Consider the following 18029-nt stretch of genomic DNA (forward strand, 5'->3'; position numbering starts at 1 on the left):
TTATAATGCATTCTGCTGTCATATAACAAATTAGAATAAAAAATTAAAAAAACATGCTTTGTAAAATGAAGAAAATAAAAGGAGCTATAATCTCAAAACAAAATAAAGAACCATAATATGATTCTTCGTAAAGGATCGAAAATTCAATGTTTATTTTTCCCATACTGATTATGAACGACTCCATCCAGTAACTTGATGGCTCCCAATATTGGTCTCAGAGAGACAGTGGGAAATAATCACATCAGGAGGAAAATTTTACTGTGAACGTGATGTGCACTTGAAAAGTCTGGAGTGGGGTCAAAGTCTTAACTAGGACTTATTAAAGAGGCTTAACTGTTTAACAAAGCACATATATGCATATATGAAAACTCTCCCCATCTCCATTTTAACACAGGCTCTATGAACAAATTCGTGATCTCAGCTTCTTCCTCTTCAATGATGCACTGCTTGTTTCTAGCCGGGGCATATCTCACACTCCATTTGAAAGGACTTCAAAAACAACCTACCAGTTCATTGCATCAGTGGCCCTTCACAGGTTACTGATAGAAGATATTCCAGATTCCAAGTGTATGTATTTATTCCTTTAAGAGCAAATATCTTTATAAAGTTCATCAACTATTAAAACAGAAAAGGACTGTTTTCCTTTTAGCAGGAAAAGGACTGGAGTTAGTTACAATTTGCTAGCTTGCAAATAATTCCCTAAACATTAGAATTTTGTTAAACTTTCATCTATCTCCGAAATAGCAAAAAAAAAAAAAAAAAAAAAAAGGGAATGTTGGCATTTTCAGACAAGTCCCCTAGACATCAGGAACAGAGCTTTCAAAATCACAAAGGGAGGCAAGACCCCACATCATACTGAATTCTTTTGAGAGTTTTGAGTTCAGAGCTAGAGTTCTTAACTACTATGCTGTAATGTCTGAAGATGTTAGAGACTTAAAATACTACTTTAGATTTTCCTCTATTACTTCTTTATTTTATTAGGACTACATAGCTATTACAAACTTGTATTGCACTTTTTCTTCCTAAAATTCCCATTGAAGTTGGGAGTTTTTCTATAAAGGAATTAACAAAATTGCATAGGCTGCTTAGTAATTTGAATATTTTATCTATACTAATTCCAGTGGAAATCACAAAAAAGAAATCTTACTTAACCTGTTATGCCTACTTTCAGTTATCATCCTGCACTCTACTTCTCAAGCTTTAAAGGACCAATCTCTTTCCTATACTTATTAGGCCAATTTAAATGTAACTCTCTCATTCCAATATTTTCCAATGCATGTAAAGAGAGGAGTTAATGTTAAAGCAGGAATCAAGATCTTAGAGAAGAAATTAACCTGAATAAAAAAACTATTTCTCAATAGCTTCAGCCCCATTCTAAATCTGAGCCTTAGGGAAAAAAGAATGCCAAGTGTAGGAATAAATATTTCTACCTAGAAAGCATCTGAAGGTAAAAAGGGTTAGCTACCCATAATCATAGTGCATGGTTACTGTATGAAACATGTTTCTTTTCTTCAGTTTATTTCCTTTCATGATAATCAGCTATACTCTGTGACACTGTTATGTAACCTAACAGTGGGCAGGCACTGAATTCAGTACAGTACCTGGCTTTGTCACTGGCACCTCATAACAAAGTTGTCTAGGTCTAGCTTTCAGCATGTCTAATTACAGTAATTATTAGTAAAGATCTTTATCAATTCCAGTTCTTTATGGAGTGACTGAGATTAAGGAATTAAAGAATACCACATCATCTACCATTTAGTCTTTCAAATAATTGCTAATTATTAAGATTATTTTAGATTATGACTTATTTAATCATTAATTTCAGGAAGTTATATTCTAAACTAGGCTTGTGTTTGTGTTGAACCCTTAATTTTAGGTTTCAAAGAATTCTTAAAGATGACTTGGTCCTTGAAATTTAAAACATTTTCTCTTTTTGTTACTGTAAAGAATAATTTGTGTACCTCAAATGCTTTCACAGATGTCAAGAATGCATTTATTCTTCAAGGTCCAAAATGTGAATGGATTTGTGCTACTGAGGTGGAGGATGACAAATTCCTATGGTTGTCAGTACTCCAAAATGCGATCAAAAGCAGTATGGACAAGTGAGACTGGACTTGGAAGAAAACATCAGGGGTGCCAATTCTCCCTGGCAAAGACGGACAATGTTGTTCTTCTGTTCCAGGGTATCCAGTAAGAAGCAGAATGATTATCTGTTGTGGATGATGAGAAGATGAGAACCATAAGGTTCCTTCCAACTTTTAAACTTCATTATCTATAATAAAGTTTTGTGAGGCTGGGGATAGCTCTATTGGTAGAGTGCTTGCCTCTCATGCACACGGTTCTGGATTCAATTCCCAGTACCACCACCCCCACAAAAAAAAAAAAAAAAAAAGAAAATAGGCTTTTATAACACAGTCATGTATAACATAAGAACAATCAGTCTAAAATTTTGAACCATTTCTTTTGGTAGTTATTTTTCCTGGACATTATTTAAAATAATTTGACTGATGTAATGAGTCCTAAGAGAGCAAGCATATTGTGCAAAGTTTTTTTTAATCATCTAAAGAAAAAACACTAGAATGAAAAGTTTAAATGACCATTCTAAAAAGCTTAATTTGTTGATTTGCAATCTTTAAAATTTTCATAGAACAATTACTGATTAAAAATACATAAGAAATATAAGTGACAACTTTCTAAAACACTTGTCAATTACATCCTTAATATGAATGTAATCCTCTAGCAAACATAAAAAAGTACCATTACAAAGCACTAGATTTTTTTTTGTATTTAGTTTTTTTTTGCTGCAAAACTTAGAATATCCAAATAAGGAGGTTTAAAAATACTATTGATATTGTCAAATTAGAAGGCCACTGAAAAATAAGCCATTTTTAAGAAACAAAAATAGATGGAAACCTAGTGAAACTGCCTGTAAAGGGACTTAGCTTAATAAAAACAAATAAATTAAGACAGCTCTGTTTAAAACAAAGAAACAGCAAAATAGAAGTTTCCTGGGCCTTTAAAGCCTTTATTAGCATGTTTAGCTAATAAAGGTTATAACTTGGGGCCACCTGGAAACTTTAGCTGATTGTATACAGTAGTAATATTTATATCTACTTAATGATAAATGAAAGTTATATAATCTTGGAAGCTTTAGTTGCCAAATTCCTTTTTGCTTGATAAAGTAATAAAATTTACTAGTATAGTTTAGGATTTTTATCCTGGGTTAAACAATGAAACTAATTCCTTCTAATTCTTAAAAATTTAAATTCTTATTAAAAATATACAAAAGTTAAAATATGTATGTACTGTTTTGTTAGTGTGAAATCACACTTCTGATTCTATTATGATATAGCCCTGTAGTTTAACATCTATGATCCAACAGACAGAATAACTTTAAAGAGAATATCTGTTGTTAGCAAGAATGCAAATTTACACATGTGATCCCAATATATGATATAAAACAAATTGTAAGATAGTATATTATCCCAAATAGGGTATATTCCAGAAACCTGTAATAGGAAAACCTATCTATATGGCAAAAAGAACAAGTGACAAGATAGTGAAAGGTAAACAAGAAATCTTAAGGAATTTCCATTTCTTCTATAACTGATATCCTTGGAAATTTAGAAGCACATTAATTTAAAATAATCTCAGTAATAACTTCTAAAAAAGTTGACAGCATCAATCATGTAAAATAGACACCTCGATGTTTCTGAATGGGCAGTATTTATGGAGTGGTTTCAGAGTTTTCCTTTACCTTGAAGGGACAATTTAAAAGGCTCATCTTCATAGATAGCTCATAAGTTTCTATAATTGCTGCTGAAAGATTTTAAGTCTCTGATGAACTGGTCAAAATATGACAAGGAAAACTATTACCTGACCCCCAAACTGATATGTAAACATTGCTTGAAGAATCACCTGGGTATTTAAGAAAGTAGAATATTGCAGATAGGAGGACTCCGCTCAGTAAATTAGCTTCTGGTAAAAACTATCTTATCCAATATAGTTCTTTGAAGTAAAAATTAAATAGAAAACTCATTTTAAAGGTTTTTTTTTTTTTTTTTACAGAATATAGATGTTTTATATAAAATATTAAGCCTAAAAGGATAAATCAAGTTTATTTTTGTTTTTCTTATTTCCTTATTGCAAAGGTTTCTGAGTGTATGCTTGAGCCCATACTGTCAATCAAATCTGTATGTGGTTTTGCCATATAAATATGATGGACCAATATTATATTTTCCTGATGCTGCAAAAGAGCAGAGGTGGAATATGCCAACAAACACAATATATCCTCCAGAAAAAGTCATCCTGACCCTTTTATTGTTGAAATTAAAAAAAAAAAAAAAAAAAAAAAAGAGATACTTAAATACAACGGTGAACATATAGGGCAAAACAGAATCATAAAATTTAATTTTGAATTAAGCAGTGAGCTGAATATTTGGGCCTCCAAATTGGCTTTGAACCCAAAACCGCTTAAAAATGGGGTATGTTCACAGTTAACGGCAATTGGCTTATAGGTGAGAGAATGGTCGAAGTTGTTCCAGTTGAACTTCCAGGGAAATTCTCTCCTCAAGAACATCCTGAAAAAGACATCAAGTCCAAGTTATGTTCAAAAATATATAAAAATAAAGACACATTTAACAACAACTCTGAAAACAATTTGCTTTTGTCAAGGAGACTAATGGGCAACTATTCATATTTTGAAAGTATACATCACTTTAGAAAGGTAGTTTCTTCATACATTGAAAATATGATCCTAGTAACTTAAATCTTTCTTACTATGTAAATCAGATAATAAAATGTTTTTAAGCCAATTATAAGGAAAGTTAACATTTGCAAAGAATGGGTATTTCTATAAATATTTTATATAAAGCCAGCCTCCTGAATAAACTATAGATGAATTAGTTAACACAGATTATTTTCCCTAGTGATGTCATTCAGTTATAGCAACTTCTGGATCCCATTTTGAGTTTCAGTCCCCAAAGGAAAAATTCATTTTGCACCCAGATTTTTTAATTACTGTTGATTCTGAGGAGTCTTTTCAAGTAGCCACAAATTCTAATTTTTTCTTCTTCTTCTCTGGAACCTTACATAGAATTCTCAGGTTCCATCCCAAACCTACTAAATCAGAATTTGCATTTTAATACAACCCTAGATTATTTATATATACATTAAAGTTTATAAACCACTGGTTTATAAGACATGAGGGCTTAATAATGTGAGTGAACAATAAGTGATTCTGAGTATAATTATTTTATTCATTCAAATAAATCATAGTGCATAATGGGAAAAACCCCTCATTTATCTCAAGTATTGGATAACAGTGGAACACATTATATGGAAATACCATTTTTATTTAAGGTCTGTCTTTTCTATTTCTACATGTAAGATAATCTAAATTTTTTCCACCCCTTGTCATGTTTGAGTTCCTTTAATATAATCTGAGTTGTTTTTGGTAAAAAGATAAACTAACAGCAGTCAAATCATCTCAGAATTGAGTTTCAAAAATTTCTTTTACTACTAAAAATCCAATGGCTAATACAACATTTTAAACATTCTCTTGATATGAGGGAGATTTCATGCAAGCATAAAACCTATTGGATTCTCTTTAACTTCCTCCACAACTCTGGGCCTATGGAAATTCCCAAATAATGAATCACAAACTATATTACCTTTAATTGTTGTTGCAATTCACTATTCAATCTGGCCAAAACTGTGTTGGTTTCCTTATTGCGTCTAATTGATGCCTGAATAGCTTTCTTATCTTTTCCAATGGATCTGAGGAAGTAAAGAGGACAAAAACCAAAACCTTTATTTCTTTAACCTGAATTCATTGTTCCCTGATCTATTTTTGAGCATGGAAAGAACAGGGAACATCTTTTTCCTTATTAACACAGCTCAAAACCTTACTTAGTCAGTTTCAATGGTCAACTAAAAATCCCAAGATTTTTTTTCTGTTTTCCATCTTTTTCCTTAGCATCGTACTGGTGATTGAATCCAGGGTGTGCTCTCCCACTGAATCACATTTCCACCCCCCACCTTTAAATATTTTTTTTAGTCGTCTATGAAGTTTCATTTTATTTATTTATCTATTTATTTGTGTGGTACTGAGAATCAAACCCAGTGCCTCCACATACTAGGAAAGTGCTCTACCACTGAGCCACAACTCTAGCCCTTTCGACTTTTGTTTTTAAAAATAGGGTCTTGTTAAACGGCTACCCCTGAACTTGTGATCCTTGGCCTCCCAAGTAGCTGGGATTACAGGTATGAGCCACTGCACTCGGCAAGAATCCCAAGTTTAAAGTTAAACAGTCTAGGGCAGGCCCCGGCAAACTTTTTCTGTAAACAGACTTATTTTAGGCTTTAAGGGCATATAGTTTCTGTTGTATACTCTATTTTTTCCCCTTTTCCCTTCTATTCTCTTTTTACAAGGACATAAAAACCACTCTTAATTCATGGGTTATACAAAAATAGGCCATGGTCTGAATTTGCCACCTGAGTTTCTGCCAAATCCTGATCTAAAACAACCACAATTAAAATATTAGTTTCATTCTACATTATCGTTTTTAAAAAACTCCCACCCCAGAGTTTACAATAGGGTGTTAAAATGGAATTGCAATTGAATTTAATAATAATAATGGGGGAAAAACGTGGGAACAATAGTCTATTTACTCAGGAATGAAAAACTAAAAACTGAGAATTAGTCTGACCATTAATTTCTTTCAGTTTGGTGTTTTAATTATTGTGCTTTTTGTTCTTAGTAATTAAATGTTTAGGAATAATGCTGATTACCTGGGAATAGAAGGTTGTGACGCAAGAACAGCAGCCAAGACACCTGTCTTTTGTGTGTGTTCATCGACATCTGGCCTTAATTCATCTTCTGATTTTAATCTTCTTCGAACAGGTTTAGGTGGTGGAGCAAGAGGTGTTGTGCCTTTGCTCTGGAAGACAAGAAATCCATTAATAATGGATATTTCCTGAAGACGTTCATGGTTAGCTAGCACTTTGCCAACTTTGCTTTCTTTAAGCTACTTGCTCTTAAAACAATTAAAAGTTGGCTGTCCTACTTTAAAATAATTCATCTAATTGTCAGCAGCTAACTTAAAGTGCAACAGGAAAGGATGCTTCTAGTTGATCCCACAATCATGAATATATCTACAATAACAATTTTTTTAAATAGAGTAAAATAAGCTCCTTGGAGTCCAAATCTGAGAAAAGACTGTAAAAGTCAGTTTTAACATAAATATGATACATATTCAACATATACCAATTCAATAAAGAATATCTCCAAAAATATTCATTTTCAACATAGGAAATCCTATTCAAAAATACTAAAATATATCATCTTTAAGAATAAAATAATTTATTATGAACACGCGGAAGGCTACATAATTATTAAAAACCACTAAAATGCACAGCAATTATAACTCTTGAAAATGAGTGGACACTTTTTTGGGGATTGTGAATCTGCCTCCAATAGACTCAATTAACACTAGAGTATTTCAATGTTTAGTATAACCTGATTAAGTAAATAAATAAAAACAAGAGTCAACTGTCATCTCTTAAGTGCTTTTTAAAATTTGTTGTGATAAATTGACAAAAAATAAAATTATTTAAAAATATCACAGAAGTACTAACATAGTAAAAAATTAAGTGTCCAAAAAGCAGAATTTAAGCATTTTATAGCAACACATCCTGTTTTAAATAACTTGGACATATATGAATAATAAAAGGAAAAAAAAAGTTACCAAAATTGTTCTCTCGAGCGGAATGAATGAATTTACAATTTGAAATGCACAAGGGAGAAGAATTTACAAGAGGAATGGAGAAAGATATTAGAAAGCAAATATAATAAAATATTAATGATATAATCAACATGGGGTTTATTGATGAACAATGTAAATTTCTTTCTCTATAATACTTTTTGCATACCACATTGGCAGGAACACTAGCAGCTGTCTTTTCTTCTATTTTACTATCCGTTTTGGCAACTCGAAGAGAACTTGCAGGATCAGAAGCTTTTTCAACCTAGAAACACATTACCATTTTAACGATATATATAATTATGCACAAATATAGAATATGTAACAAATCAGAGTAAAACTTCAAGAAAATATTTTGATAAGAAAACTGAGAGCTCAGAGATGAGAAGGAACTTGGAAATACCACATTAAATGTCCTTTCTCTAGTACTAAAAGGAAGCAAAGGGGAAAGGTCAACATCCATGAAGGAGGGAAGGGTGAATAAGGATGCAGCCATTGTACTGAACATCTAGGTGGTGGCTGGAAAGTTCTTCGGTTGGGGAGGGAATTCACCCACCCAGGGATGTGAGTACCAGTACTCTGACACATCTGCACTTGCCCTCAGACCTGCTCCTGTCTTCCTCGGTGCAGCCCTTTCACCTAATGGCCAGGCACAAAGTTATATGTTGGAATTAGTGACCAGTAGGAAATTTTCCACAGATAAAATCTATAGGAAACCTTTATCTAAGCCATGCTAGTCAAATAAACATGGCTTTTGAATATGACAGAGAGGCTCAACATGGGTTAAAACAACAATTAGGATAGAGATTTCAGAATTCTTCTAGTCCCTCCCACTTCATATTTATACCTAGTGGTTTGAGACATTCCTAGTAATGCTCCTTGCCACTAGAACTAAAACAGTCTCCTAGAATGCAATCTGCGAAGATCACATTTTGGCATTATATGGTTTGTAAGTTTGCCTAACTAAGGTGACTGGGTATATGTTATAGTAACCATGGCCTCTTCTCTCTTGGAAATCTTCACTAAATCATACAATCAGATGCTCAGTATTGAACCTCCAGAGAAATGTTTCATCCAGGACCAGCTAGTTGTGTTTGTGTTTTTTCACACCATACCAGATTCAGATTCTTAGCATTATACTGCAACAAGCAGGTATTAAGAGGGCAAGAAAAAAGTTGAGAAACACTGACCCAGTGAATATGAATCCTCCCAAAGAGGCAGCAGCACATATTTTACTCAATGGTGTGCCATCTACTATTTGCCTTATCAGGAGTTCTTGTTCACAGAGAGGCTTTAAGAGAATGACACGGGAAGAGAATCCATGAATTAGGTAAGCCTTTGAAAACTGACCGGCAAGACTTCTGAATGTTTCTCAGCTTCATCATCTTGTTCTTCATTTACATTTGATGCAGCAAATACTTCAAATTGGCTGAAATCTGCAAAATTTGGTTGCTCTGGTATCTGCTGAGGTGAGGTACTAGTGTGAGTCATTAGGCCATCGGCATCCACTGGACGATGTACAGTGGGACCAGGAGCCTGGACAATGGTTTAGAACAGAGAAACATACATTTTTTTTTTTTTTTTGGGGGGGGGGGATATCAATACCATAGAACAGTCTACTTTTTCTTTGAAAATATGTTGTAAAATATATTACAATACAACATATTAGCTGTATTGTAATATATTTTAAACTGTGTTATAATAAATATGTATATTATCTGTAAATTCATGGTGTATATTACTATGACATTTAGTTATAAATAAGTCTTCATAAGTGAAAAGCAGACATTCAAAAGCATTAAGATGATAAAGCTCCAATAAAAATACTTTTTCAAAGTTTTTTTATTAGAATGTTTTTTATTCATCTGAAGAATTTTATAAATTATACATTTGAATTTTATAATTTTATATACATTTTTCAAATGTACAATTTATAGGATCCTATTGTCCCTTCCCCCACTATTGTTTTTTTTTTTCCCCAATACTGGGACAGAAATTAGTTGTCAGACAGAACACATGGATACCAGTACCACAAAGTTTTTATTTAAAAAACTTAAAAGTACATTAAAGGAGAGGAGAGGGTTTGGCCCTACCCAACTCCTCTTCTTGCAGTTTTTTAGAAAGTATTTTTTTAGTTGTAGATGGACACAATATCTTTATTTTTTATGGTGGTGCTGGGAATTGAACCCAGTGCCTCACACATGCTAGGCAAGTGCTCTACCACTGAGTCACAACTCTAGCCCCGTATTTTTTTCCTTAATTGGGATACTGCACAATAGTTTACACCTTTAAAAAGTTACTTTTAAAAATGCTTCCTTATGTTTCTTTAAAAGGTCATTATTATTATTATTATTATTTTTAAAAGATCATTATTTTTGAAGTGCAAAAGAATTAGTTTCCCAAGAGGTCAAGTGCACTTCCCACTTCTTTTCAATCTGTCCTACACCACACAAATGATACTAAAATATTCAGTATAAAAATATATTTATTGAGTATCTACTTTGTGCCAGGCACTATGGATATAATAGGGAAGAAAACAAATAAGGCTCATCAACTAATAAAGGTGACAGTCCAGTACAGGATAAGAGATAATAAGCAAGCAAGGAATTAAAACATGCTTCAGGAATATATCAGATGTCTCTTTCCTATTTACCCTTTAAAATTTTTCCATCACTTAGAAGATACTCTGCCTCCTCCCTTCCTCTCTAGTTTCATTTTTTCATTATCCCACAGGTCCACCGCAGTTATAGTGAACTAACTGGTTTTCCCCCCAAAGAAAGCCAGGCTACTGCACATGTCCTCTCCCCAGTAAATACTACTGTATCTTTCAAGTCCCTCTTCAAAACTTTCTTCCTTCATTTTACTTTACCTTCTCAATGTTAATCTTGATTTTACTAGCCACTAAGTCTGTTCCAAAGCATTTTATAAATATATCTACTGCAGCATTTCAATTCTCCCTGAAAGGATTGCAGAGGTCTTTAACACTTCTTTCACTGATGTAAGAACACATCCAGAAAGATGCAGTGGGATTACTCTTGTAAATGCCAGACTGCAGAATATTAATGGACAGACAGCTCCCATCTCCTAAAATCTATTGTTCTTTCTCCTAAGCCCTCCTTTATCAAGATATATTACTTGCTTCACTTTTAAGTTTATTAAATTGCTTTATTCATAGGACTATTAATTTTTTCCAACATTTTTTCATTATAAAGTGTACAATGAGTAATATTCTGTATATGCATTTTTATTTTTTCTCTTTCCACATTTTTATTGGTACATTACAGCTGTACATAATGATGTGATTTCTTATTGTATGTTCGTATATACATACAATCTAACAATATAATTTGGCCAATATCACTCCCTAGCATTTCTCCCCACTCCCTTCCTTCTACACATGGTCCCTTTACTCTACTGATCTCCCTTGGATTTTCATGAGACACCCCCATCAACATCACCTTTCTTTTCCTTTTCCTCTCTAGCTTCCACATATGAGAGAAAACATACAATCCTTGGCCTTCTGAGTTTGGCTTACTTTACTTGACATAATGGTCTCCACTTCCATCCACTTTCCTACAAATGACATAATTTCATTTTTCTTTATGGCTGATGACTAAAACTCCATGATGTCTATATACCACATTTTTCTTTATCCATTGATGAACAACCAGGCTATTGTGAATAGTGCTGCTATAAACATGGGTATACAACTTTAATTCTTTTTTTTTTTTTCAGTACAGACATTTTTTTCAAATATTTTCAATTTATGATTAATTGAATCCATAGATGCAGTACAGATGGATACAAAGGGCTGATTGTACTTTTTTTGCACCTAAACTGACATTATTTTTATGTACAGTTCATTAGCTCAAGTGGCTGGAGAACCATACCATAAACTTAGGCCTTTATATAAGCAAGTTAATTAGTCTGTATTCTGTGGGCAGAAAATTACCTACATGTAGACACAGTGTACTATCTGGCATTTGTATGACTTCTTCAGGATAAGTTCTGAGGAGTAGTATAGCTGGTCATACTGCGGTTCCTTTGGTGCTGGGGATTAAGCCCAGGGGTTTTGTGCACGTGAGGCAAGCATTTTACCAACTGAGCTATATCCCAAACTCTCATGCCTAGTCTTCTGAGGAAACTCCACAGTGATTTCCATAATGGTTGTTCTAATTTACAATCCCACAAAGATATAAAATTGTTCCTTTTTCTCACATCCTCTCCAACACTTACAAAATCTCAGTGTAGTTTTGATTTGCATTTCTATAATTGCTAATGATATTCAACATTTTTTCATATATTTGTTGTCATTTATATTTCTTTTGAAAATGTTATTTGGTTCATTTGTCCATTTATTAATAGGGTTATTTGATTTTTTGGCATTTGAGTTCTTCATAATTTCTAGATATTAATCCTCTCTTAAAAAGAGTAGCTAGCAAAAACTTTCTCCCAGTTTGTTCACATTCCTAGTTGTTTCCTTTGCTGTGAAGATTTTTAATTTGATGCTATCCCATTTATTAACTCTTGGTATTATTTCCTGAGATTTAGAAAATAGTTTGTGCCTTTTGTAAAACAGAGTCCTATGAGACAGTTGTTGCCTGTGCCTGTGTGTTGGACTGTTGACCCAAGTTTACTTCTAGGAGTTACATAGTTTCTAGTCAAATTCCTAAGTCTTTGATCCATTTTGAGTTGACTTTTATGCGGGGTGAGAGAAAAGGGTGGTCTAATCTCATTCTTCTACACATGGATTACCAGTTTTCCCAGCACCATTCATTGAAAAGGGTCCAATATATGTTTTTGGCATCTTTATCAAGGATAAGATGACTGTAGATGTGTGGTTTTCGTCTCTATATCTTCTATTCTGTGCCACTGGTTTATGTACGTGTTTTTATGCCAGTACCATGCACTTTTTGTCACTATAGCTCTATTATAATTTGAAGTCTGATATTATGATGCCTCCAGCATTGCTTTTTTGACTTAGAATTGCTTTGGCTATTCTGGGAGTCTATTCTTCCAAATTAATTTTAGGACTGTGTTTTCTAGAACTGTGAAGAATGCCATTGGTATTTTGATGGGGATTGCATTGAATCTGTATATTGCTTTTTGTAGTATGGCCATTTTGACAATATTAATTCTGCCTATCCACGAGTGTGGGACATCTCTCCATGTTCTTATGTCTTCTTCAATTTCTTTCTTTAATGTTCTGTAGTTTTCATTGTAGAGAGGTCTTTCACCTTGTCAGATTTATTCCTAGTTTTTTTTTTTGACTATTATGAATGGAACAGTGTTCCTGATTTCTTTCTCAGCAAATTCACTGACTTCACTTTAAAGGATCTTTCAAGAAATAACCCAGATTATTACTGAAATCCTTTTCTTCCAAAATCCTCATCTTCACTGAATGAAATACTCATTAAGGATAATTATTAGGTGATTCCTGACCTTCCAAATAAATGTATAATAGAATTGAATATCCAACCGACAAACTGATCAGGAGGAAGTAACAGCCAACATTTAGTAATGAGTACCTTGGAGAATTACCTGTGAGGGCTGTGGTCTTGGAGGCACTGCAGGAGGTTGGGCAACAACTCCAGCCTGTTGTTGTCCTGTGTGAATATGCAAGTCTTCTTTTTAGCAAATATATAGTCACTTTGCTAATAGAAAAAACAGGCTGAATCAATGTGACCACATGATAAACATTTCTAAGAATGCTTGATAATGATAGGACGGTGAATTCTATCTTGTACAACAGTCTATGTCACCCATTGGCCAAATCTCTTGACTTTTCCTCAGACCTTATTTCTCTTGGGAACTGCATTACATGAAAGACTCCTGATAAGCTCCTGTTTCCATACTAGAATATATTCTCATCTTTTCCTGCTATATTTCTGACTGCTTGTTAGCTATCAGATACAAAAACTTCCAATTTTTCTTTTTAACACTTCACTCTACCATTTCTATGCAAATAATTCTAAACATTACATCGATCTTTCTTTGCTTGAAGATCCAGTGACCTGTTGATTATTTAGATTTTTCCTTACCATTTCAAACTCATAATGACTAAAACATGACCTCATTACCCTTTGCCCATCATTTCTATTTCAATCAATGTAATAGCAACACTGTCAGTTGAAATTTTACCAAATTATGACTGTTCTTGCCCTTTCATTAGCCAAGTGAAGGCCTATTACTCTCTCACCCCTGATATCACTACATCTTCTTTTCAAATTTCCTAAGTTATACCTTAGGTTTCTATATGTATTATTTCCATTCAAACACACAAAAAGAGAGTTACTAAGAAAAAACATCCCCTTTATTTGATGTATCTTTACATCCAGATTTTTTTCTTCATAAATATACAATAAATAAGACATATTAACAAGAATGGAAATAAAATGTTGTATGTCTTGGATTAACTTTAAAATTAAATGATAATATACATTGTGCTTCTTTGGCCCCTACCTGTGGTGACTGTAAAGGTCCGATTCATATCTAAGGATGATGATCTAGAATGAGAGGGCTGTGGCCTTGGAGGGGGAGGTGGTGGTGGTGCAGTGTTATCAGGAGAAGTTCCTGAATGAGACCTGCAAAATTCACCCCATAACAACTGGTCATGCTATTCATATTGGAAAATTTTTTAAGCATTCAAACTTGGCTAAGCAGCAAATGACCCTACTAGCATGACATTTTCTCAAGCAGTACCTATTTATAAATATAACCATCAGTAAGGATAGCACTATTATGTGTCCCAAACAAGTGGGTTTTTTTAATGTTGTAAAGTAAAACAATAAACAGTATTTTAAAAATTTGGAGAAGTTAGTTGTCAACATGATTTTAAGCTAAACTTGCAAACCATAGGCTGCTTTTCCCATTCAACTAAAGGTAATAATTAAAAAAATTAAATTTTAATTTTAAAAAAAGAGAAACTCTACTATCAAACTTGTTTTATCTTCCAAACTTATTAAAAACCAGAGTCTGGTAAGCTGAGGTCAAACCTGGGTAAACTATCTGAGGTGCCCATTCTGTTTCACCAAAGACCATCTTACTTAAGAGCTCAACTCGCCCTAGAGATTCACTTCTTTGCTACTGAAGTCTTTGCTACTTTCAGTCTTCTTCTGAAAAGGGTCCCCATGGATACTGGCAATCTGGTCTTCATATATAGGGATAAAAAGAATAAAACCAAGATGACTGAGAATTCTTAAGAAACAAAGGAAGAACTATCTGAAAAATTGGAAAGGAAGCAAGCAGCCTTAATTTATGGGGAGAGAAATATGCTTCTGTTCTGAACAGCTTTTAGTGAATGGCATAGTCCTCACAGACAAATCTCTTGCCATCTCCAACCCTATCCCACACGAATTGTTTGTGCCTAAGCTTTAATGTAACACAGAAGTTTAGGGTCAGGGGCCTGCACTGCTGGGCTGTGTTGGATGCTGTTTTAAAACACAGAATTCTTTTGGTACTTGCCATAACCTATTCATTTATTACTTTAGACTCTCACTGTTCTCACTGTTTCACTATATTAAGCTTCTATTGTGAAGAAGTTATCAGCTTTTAGAACTTCCACAAAATACACAAGGAAAAAAACAAAAACAGAATTTCATTGATTTTCTAATAAAGTTGGAAAGAATGAAAATTACTTATCTTTTACATATTACCAAAAAGTAACCTAACAACTTTCAGAGAACAAAATAATGTGTATGTGGTTCCAAATGATTTTAAGTATTAAACTGCATCAAAATAAAAAAAATGCATTAAGATATTTTAACACTTTTAATTGGCAGAAATACTGACCTTTGACGAGTTACATTGCTCCCGATCTGTTCTGGGTCAGAAGTAAAAGAGTCTGAACTACTGTAACCATCTGCTGATAAATGGGATATGTCCTATTTAATAATAATCATTTCTTTACTTTTTGCTCTATCTAACCCACACAAATATAAGTGAGAGACTGTTTCAAATCAAAAATATTCAAAGACTGCTAATAGGTAACCGTTCATCCTAATGTTACTAACTGTAAAAAATTAAGATTCAATCAAATAAATCATGCATATGTATACAGCAAATCATTATCTAGAAACTTAATGATACAGAATTATTCAAAATAAGTCACAAAATGTTATATATGTTACAATTCCATATTATATAAAAACAGAACTACAGATTGAGTATACCTTATTTGAAATGCTCGGGGCCATAAAAATTTGGTTTCCAATTTTTTGGATTCTGAAATATTTACATATATATAGTGAGATGTTTTAGAGATATTTAAAGACAAGATCTGTTTCATATACACCTTATACATACAGCCTATAGGTAATTATATATATATATATTTAGTGTTCCTGTGCTTTGACTGTAAACTATCACATGAATTTAAGTGTCGAATTTTATACTTGTGGTGTCATGCTGGCAATCAAAAAGCTTGAGATTCTGAAACATTTCAGATTTTCGATTTTCAGATTAGGATTGTTCAACCTGTATTATACACACACAGAATGAGAACTAAAGTTGATGATGACTTTGTTAACCATGGTCATTTGTAAAATAGAGTATGAATAGTTATTTTGTTATTTCTGTTTATCTATTACATTTTTACAGTTAAATGTGAACTGCTTTGTAATGTAAAAAAGCCACCTTCAAAGAATAAATTTTAAAATATTTAAAATAAAGAAAATGAATTTTAAAATTGTTAAAGTGAAAAATAAAACAACCTGAAGTAACATATGCTGGCAATAATAAATTTTTTAAGCTAGGGGTCCTTGATTTTTCTATTTCCTCAAAGACTTAGAAAGCAGCAGGGAGGGCTGGGTTTGTTGCTCAGTGATAGAGCACTTGCCTAGCATGTGTGAGGCACTGGGTTCGATTCTCAGCACCACATAAATAAATAAAATAAAGGTTCAACAACAACTAAAAAAAAAAAATTAAAATAGAAACTCAAGGTATAATCTGAAGGAAAACTATATACACTTTTAAGGATACTGGTTATTTGGTTTAATTTCATTTCAAAACTTATCCTTTTACTTTTTCTTGCCATATAATGGAATTACTTAATTGGTAAAAGAATGATGCTAAAATGAACATATTTCCACCTAGATGTCCTAACATATATGTCAAATTTTAGATGTATAAGACTGAAGTCTTAATTCTTTCCCCACAAACCTATTATCATGACAGCCTTCCTCATCTCCCAGCTACAGATAAAAAGCCCAAGAATTACCCCTGCCTCTTCCCTCCAATCTTATACCACAGAGGTAAGCAAACTCTGTGGCTTTCTAAGAAATGTTCAAAATTCAGCCCCAAATCTGACTACCTCTTAGTATATCCACTGCTACCACTCTAGACGGAGCCACTCTCTTCTCCTGCCTGAATTATTATAATTCTCTCCTGAACTGTCTCTCTTGCCTTCTTTTGGTCTATTACTATTAGAACTGCCAGAGTGACCTCGTTTTTTTGTTTTGTTTTTTTAAAGGAAGTTCAGATTATTTCACTTCTCTATTCAGAATCTTCTAATTGCTTTTCCATTCAGTAAAAGTCAAAGTCTTGTACTGCTCCTTGCTACTATTCTACCACTTACTACTCTGACTTGACAAGTCTTTTATTACACATCTGTTTGCAGTCCCAACAGAAACAAGTTTCCTTTCTTAAGGTTTTACTAATACCTGGTGCCTTAATTCATCCTTCTTTTAGGATTCAAACAGCTGAATCACTCTGCTCCTTCAAGTTTTGACTCAAATGCTATCTTTTGGTAAGGCCTTTTTTGAACACTTTATTTAAAATGGCATTCCTTCTTCCCTTTCCAGTCTTATTTTTATACATGGTATTATATTAATTACCTTCTAATTTAAGAGCTGCCCTCCCTCTTATTATCTTATCTCTCTTACAGAATATAAACTCTATGTGGGCAAAGATTTTTTTTCTTTTTTGTTTACTGCTAATTTCCCAGTACCTTGAACAGAACTTGGCACTTAGTATCTGATTAACACTGGCTGAATGAATAAACATATCCACAATGTTTTGTGAGACAGAAAGAAAAAATGTTGATAGAAAAGAGCCAATGGACCAAGCTGGGAGGGAGCAGCCTTCCCTCAAGCAGGTGGCAATGAAGAGTGGCCATTTGTTCATAGACAGGGTAGGATGATTAAAAGAGTTGACAATCTTCTACTTTACTCAGTGAAGACAGCACTAAATGGCTACACATTTGAAGCACTAAGACTTTTAAACCCATCCACACTTAATATACTTCAAATAGAAAGTGTTGAGGCAAAT

The 18029-nt window shown here is 33.3% G+C and overlaps 2 protein-coding genes across 6 annotated transcripts in view; one reads left to right on the forward strand and one right to left on the reverse strand.

Moving 5' to 3' along the window:
• The window catches only part of ECT2L (epithelial cell transforming 2 like), a 78332-nt gene extending 76210 nt beyond the window's left edge, over positions 1-2122 (forward strand). The window contains exons 21-22 of the mRNA XM_081295061.1: positions 395-567; positions 1979-2122. Of these exons, the coding sequence (XP_081151187.1) occupies positions 395-567; positions 1979-2106 (301 nt within the window). The 3' untranslated portion in view covers positions 2107-2122. The remainder of the gene's footprint in view (positions 1-394; positions 568-1978) is intronic.
• A 2013-nt stretch (positions 2123-4135) lies between these two features.
• The window catches only part of REPS1 (RALBP1 associated Eps domain containing 1), an 80927-nt gene continuing 67033 nt past the window's right edge, over positions 4136-18029 (reverse strand). For 3 of the 5 annotated variants that reach the window (XM_081294729.1, XM_081294730.1, XM_081294727.1), the window contains 8 exons: positions 15555-15627; positions 14226-14347; positions 13305-13369; positions 9114-9299; positions 7933-8028; positions 6793-6941; positions 5673-5778; positions 4136-4580 (listed from right to left, as the gene is read on the reverse strand). In XM_081294729.1, coding sequence (XP_081150855.1) covers positions 4512-4580; positions 5673-5778; positions 6793-6941; positions 7933-8028; positions 9114-9299; positions 13305-13369; positions 14226-14347; positions 15555-15627 — 866 coding nt within the window. In that variant the 3' untranslated portion in view covers positions 4136-4511. The remainder of the gene's footprint in view (positions 4581-5672; positions 5779-6792; positions 6942-7932; positions 8029-9113; positions 9300-13304; positions 13370-14225; positions 14348-15554; positions 15628-18029) is intronic. The other 2 variants (XM_081294731.1, XM_081294728.1) reach the window with 1 other exon arrangement.

Source organism: Spermophilus citellus (assembly GCF_964194105.1).
Source record: "Spermophilus citellus genome assembly, chromosome: 5".
Lineage (NCBI taxonomy): Eukaryota > Metazoa > Chordata > Mammalia > Rodentia > Sciuridae > Spermophilus > Spermophilus citellus.